The sequence below is a fragment of the Mustela erminea genome, chromosome 14, assembly GCF_009829155.1.
Source record: "Mustela erminea isolate mMusErm1 chromosome 14, mMusErm1.Pri, whole genome shotgun sequence".
Taxonomy (NCBI): domain Eukaryota; kingdom Metazoa; phylum Chordata; class Mammalia; order Carnivora; family Mustelidae; genus Mustela; species Mustela erminea.
Window position 1 is genome coordinate 20,414,684 of NC_045627.1, and position 26,446 is coordinate 20,441,129.

The window sequence follows — 26,446 nt, forward strand, 5'->3', positions numbered from 1 at the left end:
GCTTTCTCTCTCTCTCTCAAATAAATAAAATTTTAAAAATGTTTTAGAAGATTTCTAGGCATTTATCTGGACATTTAAGGATTCTGACAAATTATAAAATTTATTCTTACTAAATGTAAATTTGTTGATACTCCTAGAAAGGCCCAAATGTTGGCAAAATCGAGACTTGGAGGTATCAAATCATTGGCAGAAGCAGGACCACAAGTCCTTAACTTTTGTCTGTATGCTAGAATGCTCTTTCGTTATTTTTACGTCCAGAGTAGAAACTGTCTAACTGAATCATCTTACTGAAGTTATAGAATAAGAAACTTAGTCATAGATGAGAGTCCATGTAGTTACTGAAGAATTTCACTTTTATAGATTTCCAAAACGTGGTAAAACTAAACTCATCAAGAAACAAAAATATAGGGCGCCTGGGTGGCTCAGTGGGTTAAGCCGCTGCCTTTGGCTCAGGTCATGATCTCAGGGTCCTGGGATCGAGTCCCGCATCGGGCTCTCTGCTCAGCAGGGAGCCTGCTTCCTCCTCTCTCTCTCTGCCTGCCTCTCCATCTACTTGTGATTTCTCTCTGTCAAATAAATAAATAAAATCTTTAAAAAAAAAAAAAAAGAAAAAAAGAAACAAAAATATACCCAATAGCAGATGAGCTCGGGCAAAGCCATGGTATTTTGCAGGTGGATTAGGAGATGCTAAGATTTTATGAACTTTATGTGATTTTCCTTGGAGACTTTTAGAGTGGCCTTCTGAAGCAATGTGGATTATAGATGAGTAGGGCTAAAGCAGAAGGGCCACAGTAGCCTTTGGTTCCATTGACTCTTAATTACTGGCATTTGTAACCCTTCTACAACTATTATGTTCCTTTGACTCCTTGACACTTACATTAAAAATGCACATGATACAGTCTGCTTTATAAGATAATGCTAAGCTATGGCTGCTATTCTAATCTCAAGATAAAAAATTTTAAGTTCCACACATTTTTGTACTGGCTAGAATCATCATATATGGTTTCCAATAAAGCGAGACGTTTACTTCTTAATAATAATGGTCACTTATCAAGTACAGAGCCCAGTTCTGTGGTTGTGAGATGATGACACCATTGATTCATGGCCCTATGGCAACAGTGGGAAAACGATTGTGAATAATGACAACTGATTCTTACTCCATGGCTTTGTGGAATCCAGTAATATTGGAAGTGATGGAAAAACATAAATGGTTATTATCTTTTTCCTAAAAACAGTGAATGTAATACTGTGAAGATATGTGGTTGTATATGTAGAGAGGCTGAGATGATTTCTGGACTGTTCTGTTTCTAGGTTAGGCATAGACGCATTGCTTCTCTCATCTTTACACCTGCTACTTTGCATTTTCATCGCTTTTGAAACTTCTTGGTATCAAGGCAGAAATGAAAAGAGAGAACATCTATACAACTTCATTTCTTTTAATCAGTTCTTCAAAAAAAAAAAAAAGTTTAGTATTTCACTATTTAAAGAGTACCCTATAGATTAGCTATTGTCTTTGGATTCTAATTACCTAGAGCCCCAGCTGAATGTTATAGTCAGGACTGTTTGAGAAATGATAAATTACCTCTGTCTCCTTCACCCAACACAGTTAATTTCTTGTTGTATGGTCATTTTTGTGTTGTTGACCTATTTTAAGGTCATATCAAAAAGGGCTTGTCCATATTTGCACTTTCTGAGAAGAGGATCCATTGCTTTCACCCCATACTAAAAAAAATTTAAAAAATAAAATTTGAAATTTAATTATTTTAAATTAAAAAATAACTAATAATACCAAAATAATAATAACAATATTCTTTTCAGGAATCAATATCTCAAACTAAATTGAGGACATTAGAAAAAATACTTTCTATGCCTTTCTAGATTTTAAGCAACGAAATGTCATGAACTTTATTTCTTCCTAAAAAGAATTTCCCCTAGCACTTGGCAACTGTCCTTTTCATGAGTGCTGTTTCATAGATGAATTTTAGAATTGAATGAAGCTGGGCTTAATTCCTTGGGCCCCATTAGAAACTTGGGTTCCACACTGACCTCCCTTGGGCAAAATAAATTTATTTAGTAGAACGACATCCATTTACTTAACCAATTTATTTAGTCTCCTTCCCCACTCAAACTTATACCAACTCTAAAATAAGTAGAACATAACTGATGGATTCAAATTATCTTCAAATCATCCCTGAGTAAAAAGGAAGAATGAAAATGTGTCTCCAAGTTATAAACAAGTGTAGATAACGGAAAAGCCAGATCATCCACAGTTTAAGTTTTTTACAGAGGTCCCTTGCCTGGTGTGATTTCCACCATAATAGAATAACAGAAGTTATTTAAAAACAAGAAGTATACAGGGTCTGTATGATATAACTCTTGTCTGTAAAGAGTAGTCTAAATGAGAAATAAATGCATGCAAAATATTAAGCAACTCACATGTTGGGTGGGAAAGAAAAAGTAAAGCACGCTATGGTAGCATTCCTACATGGTTTGAACTCTCTGAGAATCAGGCCCCAACACAGAATGGAATGGAACATAAAGAAGATGTTATCTGAAGGGCTCTTGGTTGGCTCCATGGGTTAAGCCTTCTGCCTTCGGCTCAGGTCATGGTCTCAGGGTCCTAGGATCAAGCCCTGAGTCTGGCTTTCTGCTCAGTGGGGAGCCTGCTTCCCCCTCTCTCCCTGCCTACTTGTGGTCTCTCTCTGTCAAATAAATAAATAAAACTTTATTAAAAATCTTAAAAGAAGAAGAAGAAGACTATGACGACGTTATCTGAAGGGCCCTCAGAATGTATTTTACCAACTGCTAGATTAAAATCACCCCCCCCACGTAGTATTTTAAAAAGTCACCAAGCTGTATTAGCAAAGTAATTACCAAGATTAGCAAAGTACGATGGCAGTGTTACCAACCTCTTTTCTTTAAAACATGAAATATTTTCTTTAATGGTAATTGTGCCTTCAGTGTATGGGGCCATATATGTTTAGGTGGATTTTAATGGCTACAGAGAAAATGTCTACTATTAACATGAAAATTAATATATCCATTCTATTAATGAAAATACCATCAGTAGTTAATCAGAGAGTGAGTATAAACAAAGTCAGGATTTTGCTGTAGAAATGCAAACACTAAACGGCTAAGCTTATGATTTCTGCGTTCTGTATCTGTATTTGTTTTTTTAGCAATGTTCCTTTTTGTTTGTTTGTTTGTTTGTTTTAAGCTCTGTTAACCATTACTGGTCATTTCAAGGGATCTAGGATCAGAGGGCAGGGACCCAGACAAGTTTGTAAGAGCCCCCAGCCCTCTTGGCATGAATACATCACCCCCAGACTCACTGGGCAGCTACTGATTTCCCAGGACCATTTTAATCCTCCCTAAAATGCTCCCATGGTATCTGGAATTCCTTTGGCTTTCAGAGAAGTTGGAGATATAATTCTCAATGCTTGCTATACATCAGAATCCCCAAGGGAGCTTTAAAAAAAATACAGGTAGTTGGGTACTGCCCCCCAAAATTTATGCTTCACTCACTCTGTGCTAGGACCCACATTACATGGTTTCTGGGCAATGCTCAGGTAGTTCTGGGTGCAGACAGGGCTGGAAATCACTAGCCTAGCTTGACAGAGCCCAAGTGTAAGGATTTGGGAGTAACTTCAGGAACTATAAGAACACCATACTTTATTAACTATACAAAATGGTATCAGAATAATCTGAAAGAGTTTACCCTCGTTGTGTCTGAGATTTCTAAATCTGGCAAGCACATAGGATATTACTCAGAAACAGTCTCATTAAGAATTTGATTAGCCTGCCGAGAAATGCTTGACCGCATACAAACCATGACAGGGTCTGATCCCAACAGATGTCCTTGTAAGCACCTGTTGAAGTGAACTCTGCCACTGGCCCTTTAAATGGGATGGAGTTTTAATTTTCCAAAGTAGTGGACCAGTCGGAATGCTAGAAATGCACATTTGCTACTTATGCCCCATTCTAGTAAACCATCTCCAGAATCGCTATGCCAATCTTTTGACTGTGTTTAACGAGAGAAGTCTACAACACCATCAGGATTGGCCAGTAGCCTCGTTTATGGAGGTTCATTAGAGGGAGTGGATGGCTCAGAACCAGTCAATAATGAACATGAGGTCATTTGTACCCTCTCATGAGTCTGTCAAGAATTGTTTAAAAACCGCAACTGGGGTTGTAACTTCGGGAGAATGTCTAAAACCTCACCTAGAAGGCTGCTTCACGTCTCTTCCAAGTGAAGAGTCTAAATTTTTGTTGGATTACAAAGGAATAGCTAAAATGCTACATGGCTTAATGCCACGCACGCCTGCGGGTGACTCTATCCTGAAACTGACAAACCAGCGGCGTTGGGATCATCCTTTCCAGCACATTCATCATATCTATCTATAGCATAGACCGCGTCGGGTACCGCCTGGCTGAAGGTCATGGGTGGCACAGAGCTATCCAGAAACTTCAGTTTGGAGACAGCTGAATTACTCCCTGACCTGACATGAGTGAGAGGGAGGGTCATCTTCACTGTTATGCCTTCCTGCCCTTTCTAAAAATAGTAGGGCTTTTAATAAGAAGATATTTTAAGCCTCTCATATTCACTTGTCTCATCAAGAGAAGCTTATTTTGGCCGCTTGCGTGTGTCAGATGTGCCTGGGGCAGAGCTAGACTTCGGAGCACGGTCTTTGCTCTTCCACAGAGCTCTAGTAAGACACTGGCAATCATAAAGGCACTGGGATGACCAGCTGAGAGGCAATGGGTAAACATAAACAGAGGGGAGACACGTTTTAGGAAGGTGAATATGCTTCCGAAATCCTCCGTTTCAGACATTGGCACATCAGTCCTCTGCCTTTTGGATCTGTTCTAAAACCTGACTGTGATGCCGCTCTGGAGACCTCAGTGATCTTGCTGCTCTTAATAAATTCTGATAGGAACCACTGCCAGCCTCCGGAAAAGAGAAACTCATGAGAAACCGCCCTCCCAAATCTGAACGGCAAAACCCAAACCGAGCAAAACCCCCAATCCCCAAACAAAACCAAAAAAGAACCAGCCCAACACTCCGGGCTCGCAAGAAGACGCGCAGGAAAGCCCTGCAATGTAACTCTTGATCTAGTGGCTGGATGTAGCAGTCACATGACTGGCAGGTACCAGGTGCTCTGTCTTACTCTCCTTTGAAAGACAAGTGCAAATCTTGGTTATTCTGCACAACGGGAACCAAACAATTATGCTTGGGAGGAGACACAGACTCTAGAAGCAAGATGGAATTTGAGCAGGTAAACCCTGAGCCACAGTCCTGTCAGTCCGCGTCGGTCGTGCGTGGTTCTCGTGTTTGCGCCTCTAAGAAATTTCCATTTTTTCGCATCAAAAAATCCAGATACGAAGCCGAAGCTGCTTTCTTCGCCAACCTGAAGCTGTCTGACTTCAACATCATCGACACCCTCGGAGTCGGAGGCTTCGGACGAGTAGAGCTGGTAGGTGATTCTCCTTTACGTGCTCGGGGGGCGGGGGCTTCTCCTACATTTTTCCCTCTAGATTAATATTTCTCTCTAGTCCCTTATCATTACTTATTACTGTTCCTGAATCGGTACCAAATGCTTTCATGTCAGCATATCCGAGTCTGAAACAGGTACAGTGAGCTATATACATCAGCCTGTAAACTGATGACTAAAAGAAAAAAGAAAAACGTTTTTAGAAAAACCTCCTCATAGTAAATGAAAGGTAAACCTATTAACCTAATGAGGAGCCATAATTTTTTTTTTCTCCAGCTGGTATTCTGTGACCTCAACTTCCTGAGTTCTGAGCAGTTCTCATCCACTTAGTCACGCACCTACCTACATGTAAATATCAATACAGAGAGGAAATGGGATACATATAAATGTTATATGTAGACATGCAGACTATAATACACTATGTAATACATGTATATATATTTCATTTCCTTTATATAGATATTTAAATTTACATTTTAATCATTGTGGTTGTAGATCGGGTTGTAGATCGGATAAGTTAGAGAATATGGCTCAGAACTAGGGAAGTAAATAAATGAGTAAAATCTATCTATCTATATTTAATTAAAAATGTTTAATACCGTAAAACTTTAAGAAAATGTAAATAATGTTGTAGTTAATTCTGTGATTCCATAGCAAGCACCAAGTTATAGTGACTATATATATTATATATATATATATACATATATAGTATATAGTATGTATATACCCATATTAGATAATATGGTGTGAATATTTCACACACATTTGTGCACATACACAAAGGTTAAGTATTAATGAGGACGATGGGGACATTTTGGTGCAAGTTTATTCATTCAACATATTGCATGAATGTGGTGCAAACCAAATGGAAGCATAGCATATTGGGCCTTTGAAATACAAGTTTAAGAACTGATCTGTTACATAGACCAGAAAAAAAAAAATGTATTCTGGTAACTGACTGCTGCACTGGGAGATGGTGTGGATATGATCCTGGTTCGAGAAGGCAGATTAATTTCCGCATCTCCGCTGAACCTGGAGGAACCCCTGACACCAGACACCAGTACAGTATGTTAGGAACTCCCTCTACAGTGCAGTAAACAGTTCCTGTTGCCATTGAGGACGAGAGAAATCCCCTGCCCTAAAACCAGATCAGCCCAGTGCTGGGTTTGGTTGTTTGTCCCTTTTTGCTGCAGCTGGGATTCCTGGCTTTTGACAGGCAAGAAAAATGCTGTTTATCTGAACATGAGGCAAGAAAATAACTAGACAGGAAAATTTGAAGCCATGATGGGTTTCGTGGAGTTGGCACTCTGCTTCCGGTGACACTGCTTGGACATGTGATCTGTTAGGCTGCCTCTGACCTGACATCTGGTGTCATAGTGAGAATTTTCGGCTATTGGAGTACAGATCCGGGGCCTAGGAAAAGTTGTTCTTCTGAAATCTGCCAGTCAATGCAGTGTTAGATTTCACTTTCAGGAACTTTGATTTTGTGAGAAAATCTAACTGCTCATGGAGGTGGTGAAGACTTATTACCAGTGTTGTCTTTGTCCAGGGGTGTTGGGGCACATAAACAGCTCAGGGGGCAGAGGTCCCTGCCAGGAAGAGCATATTGTCGGCTGCGTTTATTTACCTGCTTGCATGGGTTTCCATCCCTTTTTGAATGAAGAACTAAATGTAGACAGAACTCCCTAGAGGCTGATTTCGTGACTTATAGTTTCTTAATTATCATTTTGTAAAGACTTTGGACAGCAAAATTATTGTTTTGGTTGACCAAGAAAAAATCTATGTTAACCAATTTGTGGGTTCCTAAGGATCTGAGGATATCAAGTTGGGGACCTTTAGGTTACCAGTAAGGTATTTTATGAAATAGAGAAATTTACTCAGGATGTTTGAAATACTGAAAATTTCTCATACACCAAAACCATGTCAAGCTGAAGAATTACATGCCAGGCTGACATTGGAAAACTTCTAGAGACTTCTGTCAAAATGTTTCAGGAGGCACAAACAACTTACCAGAAAATTAGGGACGGCTCAGCGTGGGCATATAAAAGGTGCCCATGTAAAACGTGGTTTAAAAAGACAAAAATACCTGTGTATGTGTGTGTACACATGTGTATAAGCTCCATCGCAGGAGAGAGTCAGGGTAGTTCAGCCTAATTTTCTTCTCATGGATATTCTATTTTACTCTTCCACACAGATGTTTATAGACTAACCAAAACCATCACCTCAGGAATTAATTTTAACTGGAGTCCAGTTTGCAAAAACATTAGATACCTGCAGGAATGATAAATCCATAATGGGCCGCTAGGCACAAGCCATACATTAGAAAAGAGGCACGTAGTTTTAACCTCTGAAGCCACATCTTCATGTCATGTGATTTTTGCCCTTGACCCAGAAACCCCTTGTGAAAATCAGAATATCCAGATTGTGTTCACTGTTGAGTGGGGGCTAGCCATTTAGGTGATGGCTCTTGCCCCTGTGATTCACCGTCTCCCATTCTTACCACTTACTCACTGCCTGAGACTCTTAACTATTGGGTATGAAAAATATTCTCCTCTGTGATTGTTTGTGTATGTGTTGAGTGAGGCCAGAGCCGCGTCTGGCCTTAGCATACTGTAGTCATGGCGAATAGTGAATTGCCACAGACCTGAGACAGGGGGCAGTAGAGAGCACCTTCAGGCCAGTACCCACGCCTTTCACAGTGGGAAGAGGACCAGGCAGAGCCCTGTTCTGTTGTGATTATAGAACTTCACTTCACTCTCCTCTGAAAATGATACGTGCAAGATCGTTATCAATATTATAGAGTGATATATTAAAAAGTCCTGCTAGACATTTATGGATGAATTTCCCATATGTATATGCAGAGTACCGTACCAAGTATATAAAATGGATATGTTGAACTTACCAATCCTTAGTTCAGCAATGATGTTGATCAGGTAAATGACATGATAAAAACCACAGGGCACTTTAATTTTATAATGGCGTTTAAAATTTTATCCCAAGTATAGAAAATAGGATTATAAAACTCTTGAATTGGGTATGAAGAATTAAATTTGAGGTTGATGAAACCCATTTCCTGGTAGGACTTAGGAGTTTTATTATCATTTGTTATACAGATTAGCTTCATGTTACTTTGCATAATTATATGCAAAAGTTTTCTAAGCGTGTCTTAAATTTTTATTGTTTATCTCAATTTGGGTGAGTTTAGATGCCAGAAGATTTTTCAGGCAGGACTATTACTAAATAGTTCATTGCCAACTTTTGGAGAGGAGAACATAATTTTGGCTCAGAACAGAAACTCACATCATTGTTCAGTGATGAGACCAGAAGCTTGAAGAACTGGTCTTATATGAATGGGAAATCTGCTCTGGAGCTATTAATTCTGTTTTATAAATACTTTTAGCAGAGCTGATTTTAATGAGTTGACTATCAGATATGTCCTATTCACAACTACTACCTCTGAGAAGTCATCTGTACTGGGTTTTTTGTTTTTTGTTTTTTTCTGTTATCTGGCAGAAACCATATTTTCTGACTATTCTTTTTTATTTTGAAGAATGAGCTTTTTAATTTGCTCAGTGCTGCCTGTTTATTTTCCAGAAGACCACATTTCGTTTATAATAGCACTTTCAGCAAAAGAACTCATTTTTTTTTAATAGATGATTCACTCATTAAAGCAGTAAGCGCCACTCTAAGACACGATGGTAATCCCCTTAATTTGCAAGGTATGACTGCAGAATAAGGAGATTGATTTTACCACCACAGATGAAAACTAGTCGCATTGCTCTATGGTCACATTCTTGATTTACTTTTGCTCTCATCCGAGACGTGCTTGCTTTTCAGAACAGATTTGCACAAATCAGCCTTTTATTTTTATTTTTTTTTAAAGATTTTATTTATTTATTTGACAGAGAGAGATCACAAGTAGATGGAGAAGCAGGCAGAGAGAGAGAGAGAGAGAAGCAGGCTCCCTGCTGAGCAGAGAGCCCAATGTGGGACTCGATCCCAGGACCCTGAGACCATGACCTGAGCCGAAGACAGCGGCTTTAACCCACTAAGCCACCCAGGCGTCCCAAATCAGCCTTTTTAATCTGGCAATACTGATGTGGTTGCTTTAGATATTAGATATTTTATCGTTTTATTCAGCAATCCAATGCCTCCTAGACCAGAGCTCCATATTTGGATAAAATATAGGGACCTAGATCTGGAAGACATAATCTCTGTCTTTGCAGCTTATATCATCTCTATTTCATTTGTTACATATTTATGTAGCAAGCTGCCTGCCGGGACATTCAGAGTCTAACATGAAACAGCCCCTGGGAAGGACAGTCATGGGAACTAATAATCCAATAATCAAAGTACGAGCAGCATTTGTGGTGTTGGGCAGGAGGTGGCGTCCTAAAACAGAGTTAGGGCATCTACAGAGATGACCTAAAGCATTACAGAACACGCCTGTAAAATGCAACTAACGTGGGCTCGTTTACAGACCAACTGATACTAATCATATTTTTAAAATAGCAATGCCACTTCCTTACTAAAATAATCAGACCTTGCATTTGAACCCTGCTCCATGACCTTCAAATTGGTCCACATCCAGCACATTATTTTACCTTTCTAGTTACTCTGGGAGCAGGAAATGAGACGTGCTCTGCTTTTACTAGAAGGACGTCACGGTTAATGCATATCAGTTGCCTAAGACCAGGCAGTCAGTAAAAAGACTCTTAAAGCCCAGAACTACTGATTTGGTTTTTTGTTTGTTTGTTTCTAAGATTTCATTTATCTATTTGTCAGAGAGAGCCAGCGCAAGCAGGGAGAGCAGCAGAGGGAGAGGGAGAAACAGGCTCCCCAACCTGAGCTGAAGGCAGAGGCTTCACCAACTGAGCCACCCAGGTGTCCCTACTGATTTGTTTTCAACCGGAAACTTTTTCTATCATTTTGGTTAGATTCTTATCACACTAACAACAGCCACTGCAGTGATATCAAACAAATGTTGTCACATGTACAACCTTTGTTTAAAAAAAAAAAAAAAGTTCTAGGGGCGCCTGGGTGGCTCAGTGGGTTCAAGCCTCTGCCTTCAGCTCAGGTCATGATCTCAGGGTCCTGGGATCGAGCCCCATATCAGGCTCTCTGCTCTGCGGGGAGCCTGCCTCCTCTCTCTCTGCCTGCCTTACTGCCTACTTGTGATCTCTGTCAAATAAATAAAATTAAAAAAAAAATAAAAAGTTCTAGAATTCAAGCACCTCTATTAGACCCAAATCTAGAATCACCACTGTGATAATCCACTGTTCACATCTCCTTCTGTGGAACCTTCAGAGGCGCTCCCTTCTCTGAATCTTTTGCCGTTCTTATTTCCATAGTAAAATGTCTGTGGAGGAAAAAGAAATCAGACATGACAACATCATAGCTAAAAGCTAGAGCTCCGGACTCAGATCTCCTGTATTCAGATTTGTCCCCACGAGGCACGCTTGGTCATTTCGTCAGAGGTCACTTACTTCTGAGCCTTGGTTTCCCATTCTCCAGCATGAGGCTTGCAGTAGGATGTAAGCCTCACAAGGTTATAAAGACTAAGCCCCCAAATAGTGCCTCACACCATAAGTCAGTCAGTGTTGTGATGCTGTTTTTATTATTAAAATATCCTAATGATAACTACCATTCTCGCTCTACCCAGAGAAAAGGAAGGGGATGGAGTAATTTACCCTTTTTTCTCCCTTGCTCTGCTGAGTCCCGACAGTACAATTTCTCCACTGTGAGAAAGAGCTTGAGGTCTTCAGAATGACCTCGGTGACAGCTTCTATTAAATCCCCACAAAGCTCTCGAGCTCCTTCCTTTAGGTTCATTACCATCGGCTGAATCCTGTCGGCTTCCTCCACAGCCTCCTTGAGCCATGGAAGCCCGATGGCGCATAGCAAGGGTCTGGCTCTTGCCACACGGGCCAGACAGGTCCCCTCTCCTTTCTCCTGTGCCCCCGCCATGGGAGGACAGCACCGGAGGGGGCAGGGTGGCAGCAAGCCACAAGCACTGCCACACCGGGTCACAGGGCCAGCCAGGGTTGGGAGCCCTGTCGGGTATCTTTGCCAGCTGCTTGGCACTGGGCATCCCACGCAGGCCGGACGGGCAGGCTGTGTCTACCAGTGGAAGGCGAGAGGAGACTAGGAGGTGATTAAGGAAGCAATTAGGCAAGAAATGCATTGCTCGGTCAGCGATGCTGTGTGTCATCATTCTGAAAGGTGAACAGCTTAACTGCAAGGGAAACCCCACGTAAGACGGGAACATTTCGAGACCTTCCCTGGGAGGCCACATGGGCAGTGAGACGGAACAGCTGGGGGGTGGCTGGCAGCATGGCCACGTGTGGCCATGGTGACTGACTGCACAGGATGCCTGCAGAAGCCTTCCCCCAAGCCCTCCCATCCTTTGTCACCCAGGTGAGCGATGGCTCTGCGCTCCCAGGAAACTCCAAGCTTGCTTTCCCTCCCTGTTCCTCTAGTGGGCTCATTACCAAGGGTCACCCTCATTTGAGGTGACTCCTTCAAAAGAATCTAAGCTGATGCCAAGTATTTCTGGTGATAAATAGTATTGATTTCGAAGGGAGTCACTTGGGTAGCTAATGACAGTCCCATTCAGTGGACATGAGCTGAAGCTAACAGGTGCAGGCAGGATCTATGGCGTCTCCTAAGATCATTTCTCTGTACGCATCGCCAGGAGTCAAGTCTGTCTCTACTTTGACATTATGCTTATAAAGACACACATTCATTCACCTTATTACTGTAGAATATATTTTATACAGTGGTTGGAACCAAGTTGAGTGTGCACAGACTGCAAATAATGACTTGCTTACACATCTTGGAAAGTATTTTATATACCAGCTCTCTATAGGAATGAATCTTTCTCCTTAAAAGTATTTAATTTTATTTATTTATTTGACAGACAGAGATCACAAGTAGGCAGGGAGGCAGGCAGAGAGAGGAGGAAGCATACCCCCTGCAGAGCAGATAGCCTGATGCGGGGCTCGATCCCAGGACCCTGAGATCATAACCTGAGCCGAAGGCAGAGGTTTTAACCCCCTGAGCCATCTAGGCGCCCCCTTAAAAGTATTTTAAATCAGTGCTCTAGGGTCCAGTAAAATGTTCATTTCTCATCCATAACCATGTGTTATTCTAGAAATATCCATGTAAATCTGGAAGGCACTAGACTTGTCTTTGCAAGGGTTAAGATATGAGTGATAGGAGAGTATATCTGAAAGTTAACATTTCGGTCACTCTTACATTTTCTGTAAGAATTTATGGACCCATCACATTCAGCAAAAATTTATCTTCTATACAATCCCTCAATATTTTTTGTGGGATCAGAAATAGCAGTGGCGATCCCTGCCTTTAAGGAATTTCTGCCTTTTTGTAAATAAGAAAATAACACATCTGAAGAAGAGCAAATGAAATCCTTTAGTACTGTATTAACTTATGGATTATGCAGAAAGGTTCTTCGTAGTTCAGAAAGAGGGAGACCATTTGGAGTTGATGGGATCGCAGAGGCCCCGAGGAGACACGGGACTCCAGCCAGGGCTTAGGAATCTGTTGGGATTTAAGTGAACAGCTGGGCAAGGCCATTCCAGGCAAAGGTTACAACACTGAGGGCTACATGTCTTCACAGGCCACCAAAGCAAGTGACAGACCCGCCCAGGGGTTGCATGGAAAAATGGTGAGAAATGGCCTTAGGCAGCCCATGGGCCGGGGAATCACTGTGTTCTGTTCTTGGGGGAGGTCAGATGTGAAGGCACTAGGTATCTGTGGCATTAGGTCAGGTGATGAAAACCTAAAGAACATAGACTCAGCTCTCAGCTTACACCTGTGAAATCAAAGAACATAAGGTGACCGGACAGGCTATTTTTAGGTGGGGCTGCTCCCAAAAATAAACATAATTTCTCTTCCAAATAAGGTAGTCTACTTTTTGCCAGGAGGTAGCCCGTGTCCCCAAAAATTTCATGTAAACACTTTCAAAGAGAGATCTCATTCATGCGAGGGGAAAACAGGCCCCTTGTATATGTTAGGAGTGTTGAAAATAGCCATGTCCTTAAAATGAAATGGTTTCTCTTGCTTTTGGCGCGCGGGGAGCGGGGGGTAATAAAAGAGCCATTCTGTATGTTTCAGTGTAGCTCAACTGTATACATTTAATTTTTGCTAATTCATACTCTGTTCCTCATATTAATATCCCCTATTGCCATTGACACACACCAGCTATTAGCTCGAACACCGAGCTCTGTCTGAGATCAGGTTCTGGGGGCCGGGTGGCTGGGTTCTGAGCCCCCAACACCAGCCAGCTGCCTTGCAAGTTCACAGTAAGAGCAAAGAGACCACCAGCACCAAAAAAGAATCACATAAGTTCAACCCACAGGACCCACTTTGTGTTTATGATTTCACATCCCTGTGGACAGAGCAGCTTTAATGTTTCCTGGGACTGTTTTCCATAGATGAAGTGAGCATGGGCAAAATTACAAAATACGTGTGGAATGGGCTTAACTGCTTTTGAAGTACATTTATATTTGTAGGAGATCTGGTGAAAAATGTGAAGTCCAAAAGCAGGGAGGAAAGAGTTATCCTATTTCATTTAATACCAGGGTGAAGTTTGAATATCACCTATATCAAGACTATAAGAACTGATTTTTTTTTTTAAGATTTTATGTATTTGACAGAGATCACAAGTAGGCAGAGAGGCAAGCAGAGAGAGAGGAGGAAGCAGGCTCCCTGCCAAGCAGAGAGCCTGATGCAGGACTCGATCCTAGAACCCTGAGATCATGACCTGAGCTGAAGGCAGAAGCTTAATCCACTGAGCCACCCAGGCACCCCTAAGAACTGATTTCAAGCCATTGATTAAAATCCTCCCAGTATGTAACAGGAACATCATAAAGTTTTTTAGGCCTTATGTCTCAAAAGTATGATGAGAATACAAACACTTTCTTGAGTAAACCTGAGCACAGCTTCCAGAGCTGAGTTTTGCAATATGGGATTCTGTTTCATTTCAACTGACTTTAAGCTTTCACGGAGTCAATAAATGAAATTGAAGTGTCAACTTAGGAGTCTCAACTCCCATCTGTGTGAAATTTCAGGTTATAAGTGTGCTTTAAGTATTAGAAAAGTAGAATTATGTGAAATATTGGCGTGATCAATTGAGAAATGCAGAAGCAAGTCGGGAAACCGCTACACATAGTATTTCTTCATACAGATGAATGAGATGGTGCATAGAAATCACATATAGGTTGGGGCAAGAAAATATTTGATGATTTGATAAGGAAAGTAAATTTTTTTTTGCCCATCTGCTCACCCAGCCCCCCTCTGACAACCACACATTCATTCCGTTTGTCTGTTTTGTTGTTGTTTGCTGGTTTTGTTTTTTTAGATCCTAAATATAAGTGAATCATATGGTATTTTTCTTTTTCCGTCAGATTTATCTTGCTTAGCATAATGTCCTTTAGGTCGATCTATGTTTTTCTAAACAGTAAGATCTCATTCTTTTTTATGACTAATATTCCAGAGTGTGTGTGTGTGTGTGTGTGTGTGTGTGCATATACCCATAGACACACACATCTTTATCCATTCATCTATCGATGAACACTTGGGCTGCTTTCATATCTTGGCTATTAATAATGCAGTATACCAGGTGGTGGGTATTATAGAAGGCACGGATTGCATGGAGCACTGGGTGTGGTGCAAAAATAATGAATACTGTTATGCTGAAAATAAATAAAAAATAAATTTAAAAAAATTAAAAACTAACAAAATAGAAAAAAAATAATGCAGTAAACACTGGGGTGCATATATCTTGTAGAATTAATTTTTTATTTACTTTGGGTAAGCACCCAGTAGTAGAACTACTGGATTTGGATGCTATTTCGAACATTATGAGGAACCTCCATACTCTTTTCCACAGAGGCTGTACCAGTTTGCATTCCCACCAATAGTGCGTGACAGTTCCTTTTCATCCACATCCTCACCAACACTTGATGTTTCTGGAGGTGTTGATTTTAACCACTCCGACAGGTGTGAGGTGGTATCTCACTGTAGTTTTATATTTGTATTTTTTTTAATATTTTATTTATTTATTTGACAGAGATCATAGATAGGCAGAGAGACAGGCATAGAGAGAGGGGGAAGCAGGCTCCCTGCTGAGCAGAGAGCCCGACTCGGGACTCGATCCCAGGACCCTGAGATCATGACCCGAGTGAGGGCAGAGGCTTAACCCACTGAGCCACCCAGGGACCCCCCTATATTTGTATTTTGAGTAGTGATTCCACACATCCTGTCATGTGCCTACTGGTGACTCTGTGTCTTCTTTTGAAACATGTTTAACTGTTCTGCCCTTTTTTTAAAATTGGTTTTTGATATTGCATTGGACAGGTTCTTTATATATCTTCGATAGTAACCTTTTATCAGATACATCTTTGCAAACATCTTCTCCCATTCTGTAGGTTGCATTTTGTTGATGGTTTGCTTTGCCAGGCAAAAGCTGTTCATTTTGGTCAAGTCCCAATAGTTTCTTTTTTTTCTTTTTTTTTTTTTTTAAAGATTTTATTGATTTATTTGACAGAGAGAAACCACAAGTAGACGGAGAGGCAGGCAGAGAGAGAGAGAGGGAAGCAGGCTCCCTGCTGAGCAGAGAGCCCGATGTGGGACTTGATCCCAGGACCCCAAGATCATGACCCAAGCCTAAGGCAGCGGCTTAACCCACTGAGCCACCCAGGCGCCCCAAGTCCCAATAGTTTCTTTTTGCTTTTGTTTCTCTTGCCTCCGGAGACATATCTAGAAAAATATCGCTGAAGGTGATGTCAAAGAGATTACTGCCTGTGTTTGTTTTAAGAGATTTATGATTTCAGGTCTCATTTTAGGCCTTTGATCCATTTTGAGTTTATTTTTGTGGGTGGTGTACAGAAGTTTTCCAGTTTCATTCTTTTGCATGTGGCTGTCAAATTTTCCCAGCACCATTTGTTGAAAAGAAGGTCTTTTCCCCACTGTATATTCATTCTTGCCTCCCTTGTGATAGATTAATTAACCACATAAGGGTGGGTTTATTTCTAGACCATCTATTCTATTCTGTTGATCTCTGTGTCTGTTTTTGTGCTGGTGATGAAAGAAAATAATTTAAAGTTTATCATGTCAATTTTCATAATCGCTACAAAGTGAAGTAAGGTTTACTTTGCACAGCTACTGTATGGAAGAGAAAGGGAAGGGTATATGTAAATTGCACATTTCAGTAAACCATTTTGATTCAGTATAAGGAGACTTTTGAGTCAAAATGAATCAGTGCTAATTTCTTAATAAGAGAAATCACAAGTATTCTTTCATTTCCAAGTGATCTATATAAAATAGTCCAACTGTTTATTCATGTTGCAATTAAAAATAGAAAAGTATGATGTTCCTTTCCTGATCTTCCTTCAAACTGAAAGTTCAGTGTCTTTTTTGAAAACTATCTCCTCTGTGAAAATAGTCTTACTGGACTTTTGATCAATTTAAATTTAATAATATAGATATTTCCCGCTACAGAACTGAATTTTTTAAGTCTGAAGGCAAGTTACGAAGCAAATGGAATTGACACTTTCGATGAGGGGTTGAGGTGAACATGGGAAGGGAAACGAACGAAGAGACCAGACCCTCTCTTGATGGTCACTTGTACAAATGGCAGAGGAAAATGCGGAGATAAAATAAGCTCTTTTTTTCTATGCGCCTTTGCCCTGAATGGTGTATATATAAACCACTTAGTGGTCAATGATGAAATAAGTTTTACACATCAAATCCTTGCCATAAAATTGTCTCATGGTGCCATGCCTCTATTCCTCCTGTCTGAAAGCTTTTCATCTCTGGCATCTGTTTAAAATCATAATCCATCCTTTGGGTTCTGTGCGTCAGCTGGCTGTGTGTCACCCGGGCTGTGACAAGTCCCTTATGCTCCCCTCTCCTGCGCGTCCTTTGGAACAAACGAGATGCCGTGATTCATTCTTAAGTTTGGGACAGTGACTGAGGAAAGGAAAGCATCTGAGGTTATTGTGCAGAGAGAGGTGAGGGGGGAGACTAGAACAACCAGTGAGACAAGAAAGTTTGAACCCCCGGGGTTTTCTATCCTGACTGTAGTAGTGTTCGCCTGAAACTATAGTACTGTTACAGAGAAAAAGTAATTCTCCAGGAAGGACTAGCATGTTTTTGGTTAGGGAACTTTGAAGAATACAATCCAATACTTCTGTATGGAATGGGAGTTTTCGGTGCACTTGAAAATGTTTGCTGTCTTTCATGACTGGAGTAACTTTGCAAAGTGTGAGCACAGGGGTTTGTCCCACCCAAGAAGTTATTTGAGTTGAAGGGATAACACTGGTTTTTCCTTCTCTGTGAAAGTAGAACTTCCTGAAAGTCAGACAAACTTCCTGTTCTTTCATTTTTTCCTTCAGTGGGCTGGGGCAACTACTTAAAACACAGATATGATGACGAACAGTAAGAGTAAAGCACAGTTTACGAGTGTCCACGCCACTTTAATCAGCGCTCTCACTTATCTTGGAGGTCATGGTAGTAATGATAACTGTTCTTGGGTAGCACTTGTAAACTTTCCAGCTATTTTCACAGACGCTATCAGATTTGCTCTTATAATATCTGTGCTTATAAGGTGGTTTTATTCCCCTTTTAAAAGTGAGGAAAGGGCTCTAGGAGACTATATGAGGTCACATCTGATCTCAGTTGTACATTACAAAGACATTAAAGACATTACCCAGCAATCACCTATTATTTTGAAGAAAAAAAATTGTACTAACATGTACATTTTGCTGAAAATAAGTCATGATCCTACTTTGAGAGGGAGAAGTGAGGCCTTTTTAAAATTTTTAAGACATTTAATCACAAGAGTGAAGTCCTAAAAAGGATCAAATTTTATAAAAAATGTTTATCATTGACAGATACTGGAATACAAATGAAATACAGTTTTGACTAACTGGGGAATTTTTTACTAAAGGGGGAATGATGAACATAGATGTCTAACATTTCATTCTTTAAAATAGAAATCGAAAATATATCCCAGAGTAGATCTCTTATTAGAAGATATACATATTGCCTGGTTTTTTCCTTTAAAAAAAAAAAAATGCTTTTAAAAGCCTTGTCGAGGTATGATTTACATCCCACAACGCTGAACACCGCAATCCCATCACTGGCGTGAGCGCCCGTGTCCTTCACCAGGTCTCGTCCGTTCCCATCCAGCTGCAATGACTACTCCCCCACCTTCTAAGCATGAGTCTTCTGCTGTGAGTTTTCTTACGCTCCGCTTCGTTTTCCCTCACTGTCTGTATTTCCTGCACGTGCAACTGAAGCTCTAGTTCAGTATGAACCCAGGTAACAGTTCTCTCGGCCCGAGGAGGCCTTTGTTCAAATTGCAACACCGTGCTCCAGAAGGAAGTGGCATCTTCCTACTAGTGAATCGTTTACAAATTCTAGTTTCCGATATAATGCAAAGCTTGGTTTCTGAAAAATAAGAGGAAGACTTGGGGTATTAGCATTTTCTTGTTCTTTTTCTGTTTCCAGGAATTTTGAGAGTAAAACTAGTGTGGTACAAGGGTCGGCAGTCTTTTTAAAGTAGTTTCTGGGCCTTTTACCTGTGCTGTTGGTAGGACTGAGACCGGTGAGTGGGGATAGGAACAGGCATAAAGTGACAGCGGCCTGTGCAGGGTCATAGTTTGCTTGGGCCTGAAGGGACCATGACCTATAGAAGCACCTAAGATTAAAAGTCACTAATATGCACTGTTCCCAACACTGGGTTTGATATGTAAGCCCTTTTATTTCATCTTTCCAAGTAAACTGAGAATTACCTTCAATGTTACGGATAAGGAGAGAGGGACAGGGTGTCAGAAATGTGTCCCAGATCACAAGCCAAAAAATGGTTGAGATTTAAACAAAAGCAGTCATATTTCAGAGCTCACGCTGTCAACTAGCACCCCAGTCGGCGTGCTACGAGGGTAGGGGAGAGTCTGCAAGGGAAGACCGAGCTGGGGGGCATTCAACCCAACTAGGCTGGGAAGGCTCGGAGCTAGCTGACCCGATTTTGAAATCATCATTATCTCAACTTGACAGACGCAGACTTAGGATAATTCGTTTGGCCAACTGGAAAAATATAAAGCAAACTACATTTCACCTCAAAAATTTTCATGATTCGTCTTGCGAAAGCACTTTCATAATAAAACCTAATAGTGTAGACCTAGTAAATACAAATTGCTAGAACTTACCCTAAGAGTTCATACTGAACAAAAGAATTTGGCAGGTCCTTTAAGGAGCTAAATAGAGTGGTTCAGCCCAAACTCGAATAGATTGTTATGCTCTATACAACCTCTTGAGGCCTTTGCATTCATGAAACTCTAGCAGAGTAATGCCCTTTGACCCGGAATCCTTAAAGAGAGCCAGGTACTAATACAAATGTAGTACAATTTAAGGGAGACTTCAAAACTTATTTTCCCCGAATATCACTGTGTTTACCCATCAAACCAGAGATGTATGCTAATTGTACAAAAGTTAAGCAATTCAAAAAAGCGAAAAGAAGTAAAACTGAAAATTTCCCTAAGGAAACACCATTATGAACATATTGGGTAACACATTTCTGATTGTCTCATCCTAGATTTTAGATATAGATATATAAGTACATACAAACATTATTTATGGGATCATAAAATGTATGCTGGCTTGTATCCTGTATTCTTATATGTAAATATGTATATATAACATATACACATATTATCTGAGTGTATATAAATTTGGAGGGCTATTTTTCCATAATAAAAAAGAGACTAGAATGACACTTGGGGCACTTGGGTGGCTCAGTGCCTTTGGCTCAGGTCATGATCTCAGGGTCCTGGGATCGAGCTCCGCATCGAGCTCTCTGCTCCGTGGGTCGCCTGCTTCCCTCTCTCTCGCTGCCTGCTGCTCTGCTTACTTGTGATCTCTCTCTCTGTCAAATAAATAAATGAAACCTTTAAAGAAGAAAAGAATGACACTTGATTCCCGTTAGTTAACATATGGTGTAATATTCGTGTCTGGTGTACAGTGGAGTGATTCAGCACCTCCGCACATCACCCTGTGCTCATCAGGACAGGTGCCCTCCTTCAGCCCCCGGCCCTACCACCTCCCCTCTGGTGACCATCAGTTCTCTAGACTTGAGTCTCTCTCTTGCTTTGTCTCCCTCTCCTTTTTTTTTTTTTTCCTTTGCCAAGTCATCATTTTACATCCTAGTTTTTACAGCTGCTTCACATGGTCATATGATCATTTATTTTTCCACGCTTTTCTGCATGGACATTTAGATTGTTTCCAAATTTTTCCATTAGAGACAATCTAAGAGTTGGACATGTTGGTTAATCAGGAGTATATTTTTAAGAGAGTCAACTGCAGCAGAAGTGACTATGTTTGTTGAATTAGCTCCAACGGTAGTCCTCGGGCTGTCTGACTTCTCAGTTACAAGCCAGTATCCTGGGAGTCTTGTGTCATTCTAGTTTAAAATAGAAGTGGAGATTCTAAGGTCTTTCCTCTAAGGAACTATACAGGTCTTTACAGAATGCAAAGGACAGTGGTTCCAGACAGTGGGACTGTCTCAAGCAAAGTGGAAACTGAAACTATAGTTTCAGTTGGCAAACTGAACAGAAAGCCCCCGCAGGTGAGCTGTTGGGCTCTGTAAACTGCTTATAACTAATGATCATTACATTGGCAGCTGATGAGGCTGACCCCCAGTCATCCCGGTGGCATTTGCATGCATACCCCTCTTTGGCAGCCGCCCCTGCCGTCCACCAGCTGTTAGCACCATTTCCTCCCCTTTTGCTTCCAGTCTTTGAATTACACAAGGAGAAGCCATCACTCAGGTACCCCAGATCCTGGGGTAGGACAGTGGGGCTCTGACATTTCCAGCAAGGGGGAAGCTTCACGGCATGTAGCGCACAGTTCAGCTTTTCTCACGGAGTCTCTCCGAGGAGGCCAGTTCCATTAAACTCTCATTTGTAAGGCACCCATCACTCTGCCATCAGTTTTCTATGCAGCTGAAGGGAAACAGCACTTCCTACCAATAGCATGGGAGCACAAACCCAGTCCTGCGACTTGACAGCTCTGTGGCCCTGGGCAAGATAAGACCCTCTCCAGTAATCCTCAGTTAACTCCTCTGAAACATGGGGGTGACAACAGTCCCTCAAAAGGGTGCCTAGAAGATTAAAGGAGAAAACTCACTCACTTTGCTATTCCTGGCAATGCAAGCTTTATTACTCTTAGCTATTATTGTTAGTGATGATGAAGTCTTTGTAAAAACACAACAAACTTCTGTTCCTCCCACCCCTAAGAGTTGATGTCGGGACTGAAAATAATACATAGGGATGTGCCCAGCAAGTCTGTGTTCCACATATGCTAATTCCAGTTTCTCTCTGACATTACTGAGGGCTTCGTTTATTTCCTTGCATGGACTCTCCCTAATCTATAGTTCAAAACTATTAACAAAAATAACAAAATAAGTGCATGTTTTTATCTCCTACCCTGGCTGTGGTGAAATAAATATCTGGGTGTGGGTATAACGGTGATGCGCTGGTGAGACCAAAAATGGGCAATATTTGTGGAATTGTGGAACGTGTTCACTGGAAGGGACCTCAGGAGCAGTGCAGGCAAGGAGATGGGTCGCAAACAAATGGCCATGGTCTCAAGAGGGGACGGACCCCAAGAGCTCACTGGCAGCCAACTAGACGTTGTCGTAGAGATGATCTTATTTACCTAGTAGGCTCCTTGGTTGGGAATGTTGATCAAGGAAATGGCTGGGTTAAGAAAGCATCTTGTAAAAACATAAACTGAGAACTGGAAACTGAATCGCGTGGTTATTTGGCCATGGATGGTGCCTGTGCGGTGTTGACACGTAGAAATCGTTTCTTCCCTTCCATGCCTAATTAAGGGTGCTTTGGGACAAAAGGAAAAGACCGAATACCCCATGCTTGTCCTCATAGCTTTCCTCATTTTTGTCCTGTGAAGGTAAGAGATGCACAGTGTGGAGCCGAGACCCCAGTGCCGTCGTGGCTTTGCCAGTGATCAATCGTCGTGGTTCCCCGCGTTCTCTCTTTGATTCATGAAGTCAGCAAATACCTAATAGGCATTTACTCTGTGTCAGGGATAGTGAGTCAAAAGATCCCGCATTGCAGGTCGCTTACAGATGAGGGAAAGGAGACAGGAGCTGAACAAGTAATGAAAACTGTTCTGTGTAGGAGTTTGTGATAGAGCTGGAGAGAACAGGCAAGCAGGGAGGGGAGAGGGAGGGCAGTTTCTTTTACAGAGTCTGGGGTGAGGACGTGCCGATGAGGAAACATGTGAGCAAAGAGCTTCGGGAACTGAGAGGGGGACTCCTGGGAATATCTGTGGGAAAATATTTGGGCAGAAAAGACAAGCAGACAGACTGAGGCACGTGTTTCGGGTGTATTCCAGGAAGAGGAGCAAGGAGGTGGGCGTGGCCTCAGCTGAGTGAGTTGGGGGGTAGCTGGGATCCAGATGGTGTAGGACCTTGTAGCCGCTGTGGCAGCTTTGTCTTTCCTAGGAGCGGGATGCAAAGGCACTGGAGTGTTTTGAGCAGAGGAGCGATGGGTCTGCCTTTGTTTTGCAGATAGCTGTCCTATGATAAGGGGCAGAGGCTGCTGGCTGGGGCAGGGGTCCAGCAGAGAGAATAGGGGCCGTTTCCCACCCCCTGGCACTTTCTCACTTCAGGTCACGATAACTCCATACAGTGTACTCTTCAGCAAGAACTGGGGCTCAGAGCAGAGTAGCAACTCAGCGAAGTCAGGGTTGAGGTCCAGACCTATAACCCCAACTCAGAGTTCTTTCCTCTCACGCTATGTACAAATAAAAATGTAGGTCACCATCACAGCGAAGAATAATGGACACGTTTTCCGTCAGGTGTGTAAACCACCCAAGAGACTGAGGTCATTACAATAAGGCTCCGGAGAGAACATGGCTTCATTTCTTCGCTGGTCTTCAGCCCTGTGACACGGCTCATTTTTCAGGCTGACTGTCCACATGTCTTTTAGACGTGCATGTCCACATTTTGTGTTCTGTTATGCATGATCACTGGATTCATTTGAATCCCACTCATCTGTTATCTTAAAGAGTTTCACAGACTGCGTAGAGGGCCCTGGGCTGCTTAAGGCAAATTCGAATATCATTTTTCTCTGTAACCCGTTGTAGAGATTTACAGATGCTGCCCACATCCTGAGACCCGCTGGTGTGAAGTGTCTTTGTGTTCTCGCCCAAGCACCCGCCCTGTGCACGTCCTCTCGGACGGGGTTCAGTCTGTACACTTGTGCGTGAACGACACACTTAAGAATTGTGTTACAGGGGCGCTTGGGTGGCTCAGTGGGTTGTGCCACTGCCTTCGGCTCAGGTCATGATCTCAGGGTCCTGGATCGAGTCCCGCATCGGGCTCTCTGCTCAGCAGGGAGCCTGCTTCCCTCTCTCTCTCTCTCTCTGCCTGCCTCTCCGTCTACTTGTGATCTCTCTCTCTGTCAAATAAATAAATAAAATCTTAAAAAAAAAAAAAAAAGAATTGCGTTACACAGTAAGCAATTCACACCTCCAGGGGACAGTGATCTCTCAGCTGAAAGCAGACATGGTTTGTCAGGTCATCCCCCTGAGGCTTTCATGCGTTCCACGTAATGCAGGCTTGAAGATTGTCTGTGGCTCAACAGGGCTAGAAAATGTTGATATTGCTATTACGTGATTAACCCCATCACCCAGATCTCTTCATCTCCTCACAAGTCACCTTGTTGAGGGGTGCCTGGGGTGGGTGGGGGGTGGGATTCAGTGAAGCCTCCAGCTCTTGGTCTTGACTCAGGTCATAGGATCCTACCTCTACCACAAGCACTGGAAGGCAAACAGTATTTCATTTTTATGCTTTTTAGATTGCAGAAGAGAAACTATAAAGTACGCTCAAACACATTTTGGGGTAGGAAATGAAATAACACAGTGAGAATCCAACACACTTGCCCTCTCCCTATCCCAGCGGGCACCACACTAATTGAGCCTCTGGTTACACTCTTATCTGGTCCACGGGAAGGAACATGGACGAGGGTCGCAGACCTGGATTTCTGCCCGGCTCCGGTGATCACAAACTGTGTCACTCAGGTGGCATCTGAGATGGGGAGGGGGTCCCTGCCGTGCTCATGCACTGGGTAATTTGGGGACGAGAAGGCATTCTGTTACATTAATGCTGTGGGCTTTTTCCTCACTTATTTTCTGTGCTTTTCTTGAAGGTCCAGTTGAAAAGTGAAGAATCCAAAACCTTCGCCATGAAGATTCTCAAGAAACGCCACATCGTGGATACGAGACAGCAGGAGCACATCCGCTCGGAGAAGCAGATCATGCAGGGGGCGCATTCCGACTTCATAGTGAGGTACAGACCCCCACACCCCCAGGGATGCTGATTCCACTCCCCCTGGAAAGTCAGCCACCAAACCCATCATCACTCCTGCTCACCAGCACATGTTTCCTGCACCCAGGGAACATGATCTTAAATCTGATTTTAAGAAAGTTTTGTTAGGCTTAAAAAAACAAAAAACAAAAAACAAAACAAAAACCTGAAGTTTGATTCTATCCTTTATTTATTTATTTTTTTTTTAAAGAATCAGATTTGTGAAAAGAGCATGCTTTTCCCAAAGGAGGGATCTTGGTTTTTGATGCACTCTGTGACTCCAAAACCCTTTGTAGATTTCTGGAGCTTGAAAGACAAAACACATAACTATCCTCTAATTTTTTGAATACTAATATGTAATTTTTTTTTTCAATTTGGGGAAGATTTTAAAAAAACCTGTTCCAGTTAATTTCTCAGGGGCACTTAAAAACAGGGCCGAAGGTGAATTTAAGGAATAGCACGGGAATTTCATACATGTCTAATGTTGTGAAGTATGTCTATTTTATATGCAGATAGGCTGAATGTTTATCACCACTCAGTATGGTTCAAGAGTCCATATGCTGTAAACAACAGCCAGACTGGGACCCCAAGAAGCCACTTCGGTCCATAATCCTTAGAACGCATGCACTCATTGCCTAGGACAGACTAGCCCTACACCACACACTTCTTGGGAGCCTGTTGCCTCCTTTTCCCTCTTTACACACAGGTCTCTCTCTTTCCTTTAATGCCATTTCGAGCTTGGTAAATCAAGTGTCAGACTAAATCTGAGCACTTAAAACGTGTACATTCTCTTCAAGGACAACAATGTTGATAACCCTTGTTTTCTTGTTTGCAATTCCCAGATTGTACAGAACGTTTAAGGACAGCAAATATTTGTACATGTTGATGGAAGTGTGCCTGGGAGGAGAGCTCTGGACCATTCTCAGGGATAGGTAGGAGTTTGAAGAAATTTCTATCATTTCTTTTAAAATGTTGACTCTGGTGGTCTGTAAGAAGAGTCCGTTATAAAGTATAAGATCATATTTACATGTTACCTATGCTCATATTTCAGAAAATAAGTAAATACAGGGTGGGACCCACTGTACACACATGCTTTAGTAAATATGACACTCTCTCTGTTTCAGATTTGTAACTAATGATAAAGGTTAGTCCAGCGTGGAAATGGTAACCTAGCAAGCTATATGGCCTTTTTTGAACTTGAGTATCAATCAGTTAACCGTATACCTAGAATTCAGTTCATTGCTGTGACATGAAGGGAATCGAGGTTCGTTCTAGTTGCTATCTGGATTAATTACCAGCCTAATTGTCTAACTCATTGGCCAGATGGACTGTCTGCCTTTCCTGACATTAAGAATTGTTTTTTTCCCCCGAGTTACCATTTCTTCTGGCTTTACATTGCTCTTCGGTTTCAAAATTAACAAGTTCCAGCCATCTTCTTCAGGCTTTCAGCTGATCTTGGGCAAAAAAGAATCTACTTATAAGCAGTATTTCACATAAACGATCTAATTCAGATTTACTTATGTTTGCCCTTTTAGGGCAAA

General features: G+C 41.8%; 1 protein-coding gene across 4 annotated transcripts in view; it reads left to right on the top strand.

Moving 5' to 3' along the window:
* PRKG1 (protein kinase cGMP-dependent 1) overlaps positions 1-26,446 on the top strand; it is a 1,242,789-nt gene that overhangs the window by 1,191,137 nt on the left and 25,206 nt on the right. For 3 of the 4 annotated variants that reach the window (XM_032312294.1, XM_032312293.1, XM_032312295.1), the window contains 3 exons: positions 5,378-5,474; positions 24,748-24,887; positions 25,748-25,837. In XM_032312294.1, the coding sequence (XP_032168185.1) occupies positions 5,378-5,474; positions 24,748-24,887; positions 25,748-25,837 (327 nt within the window). Of the gene's footprint in view, positions 1-5,181; positions 5,277-5,377; positions 5,475-24,747; positions 24,888-25,747; positions 25,838-26,446 lie in introns of those variants that run through there. The other variant, XM_032312296.1, reaches the window with a different exon arrangement.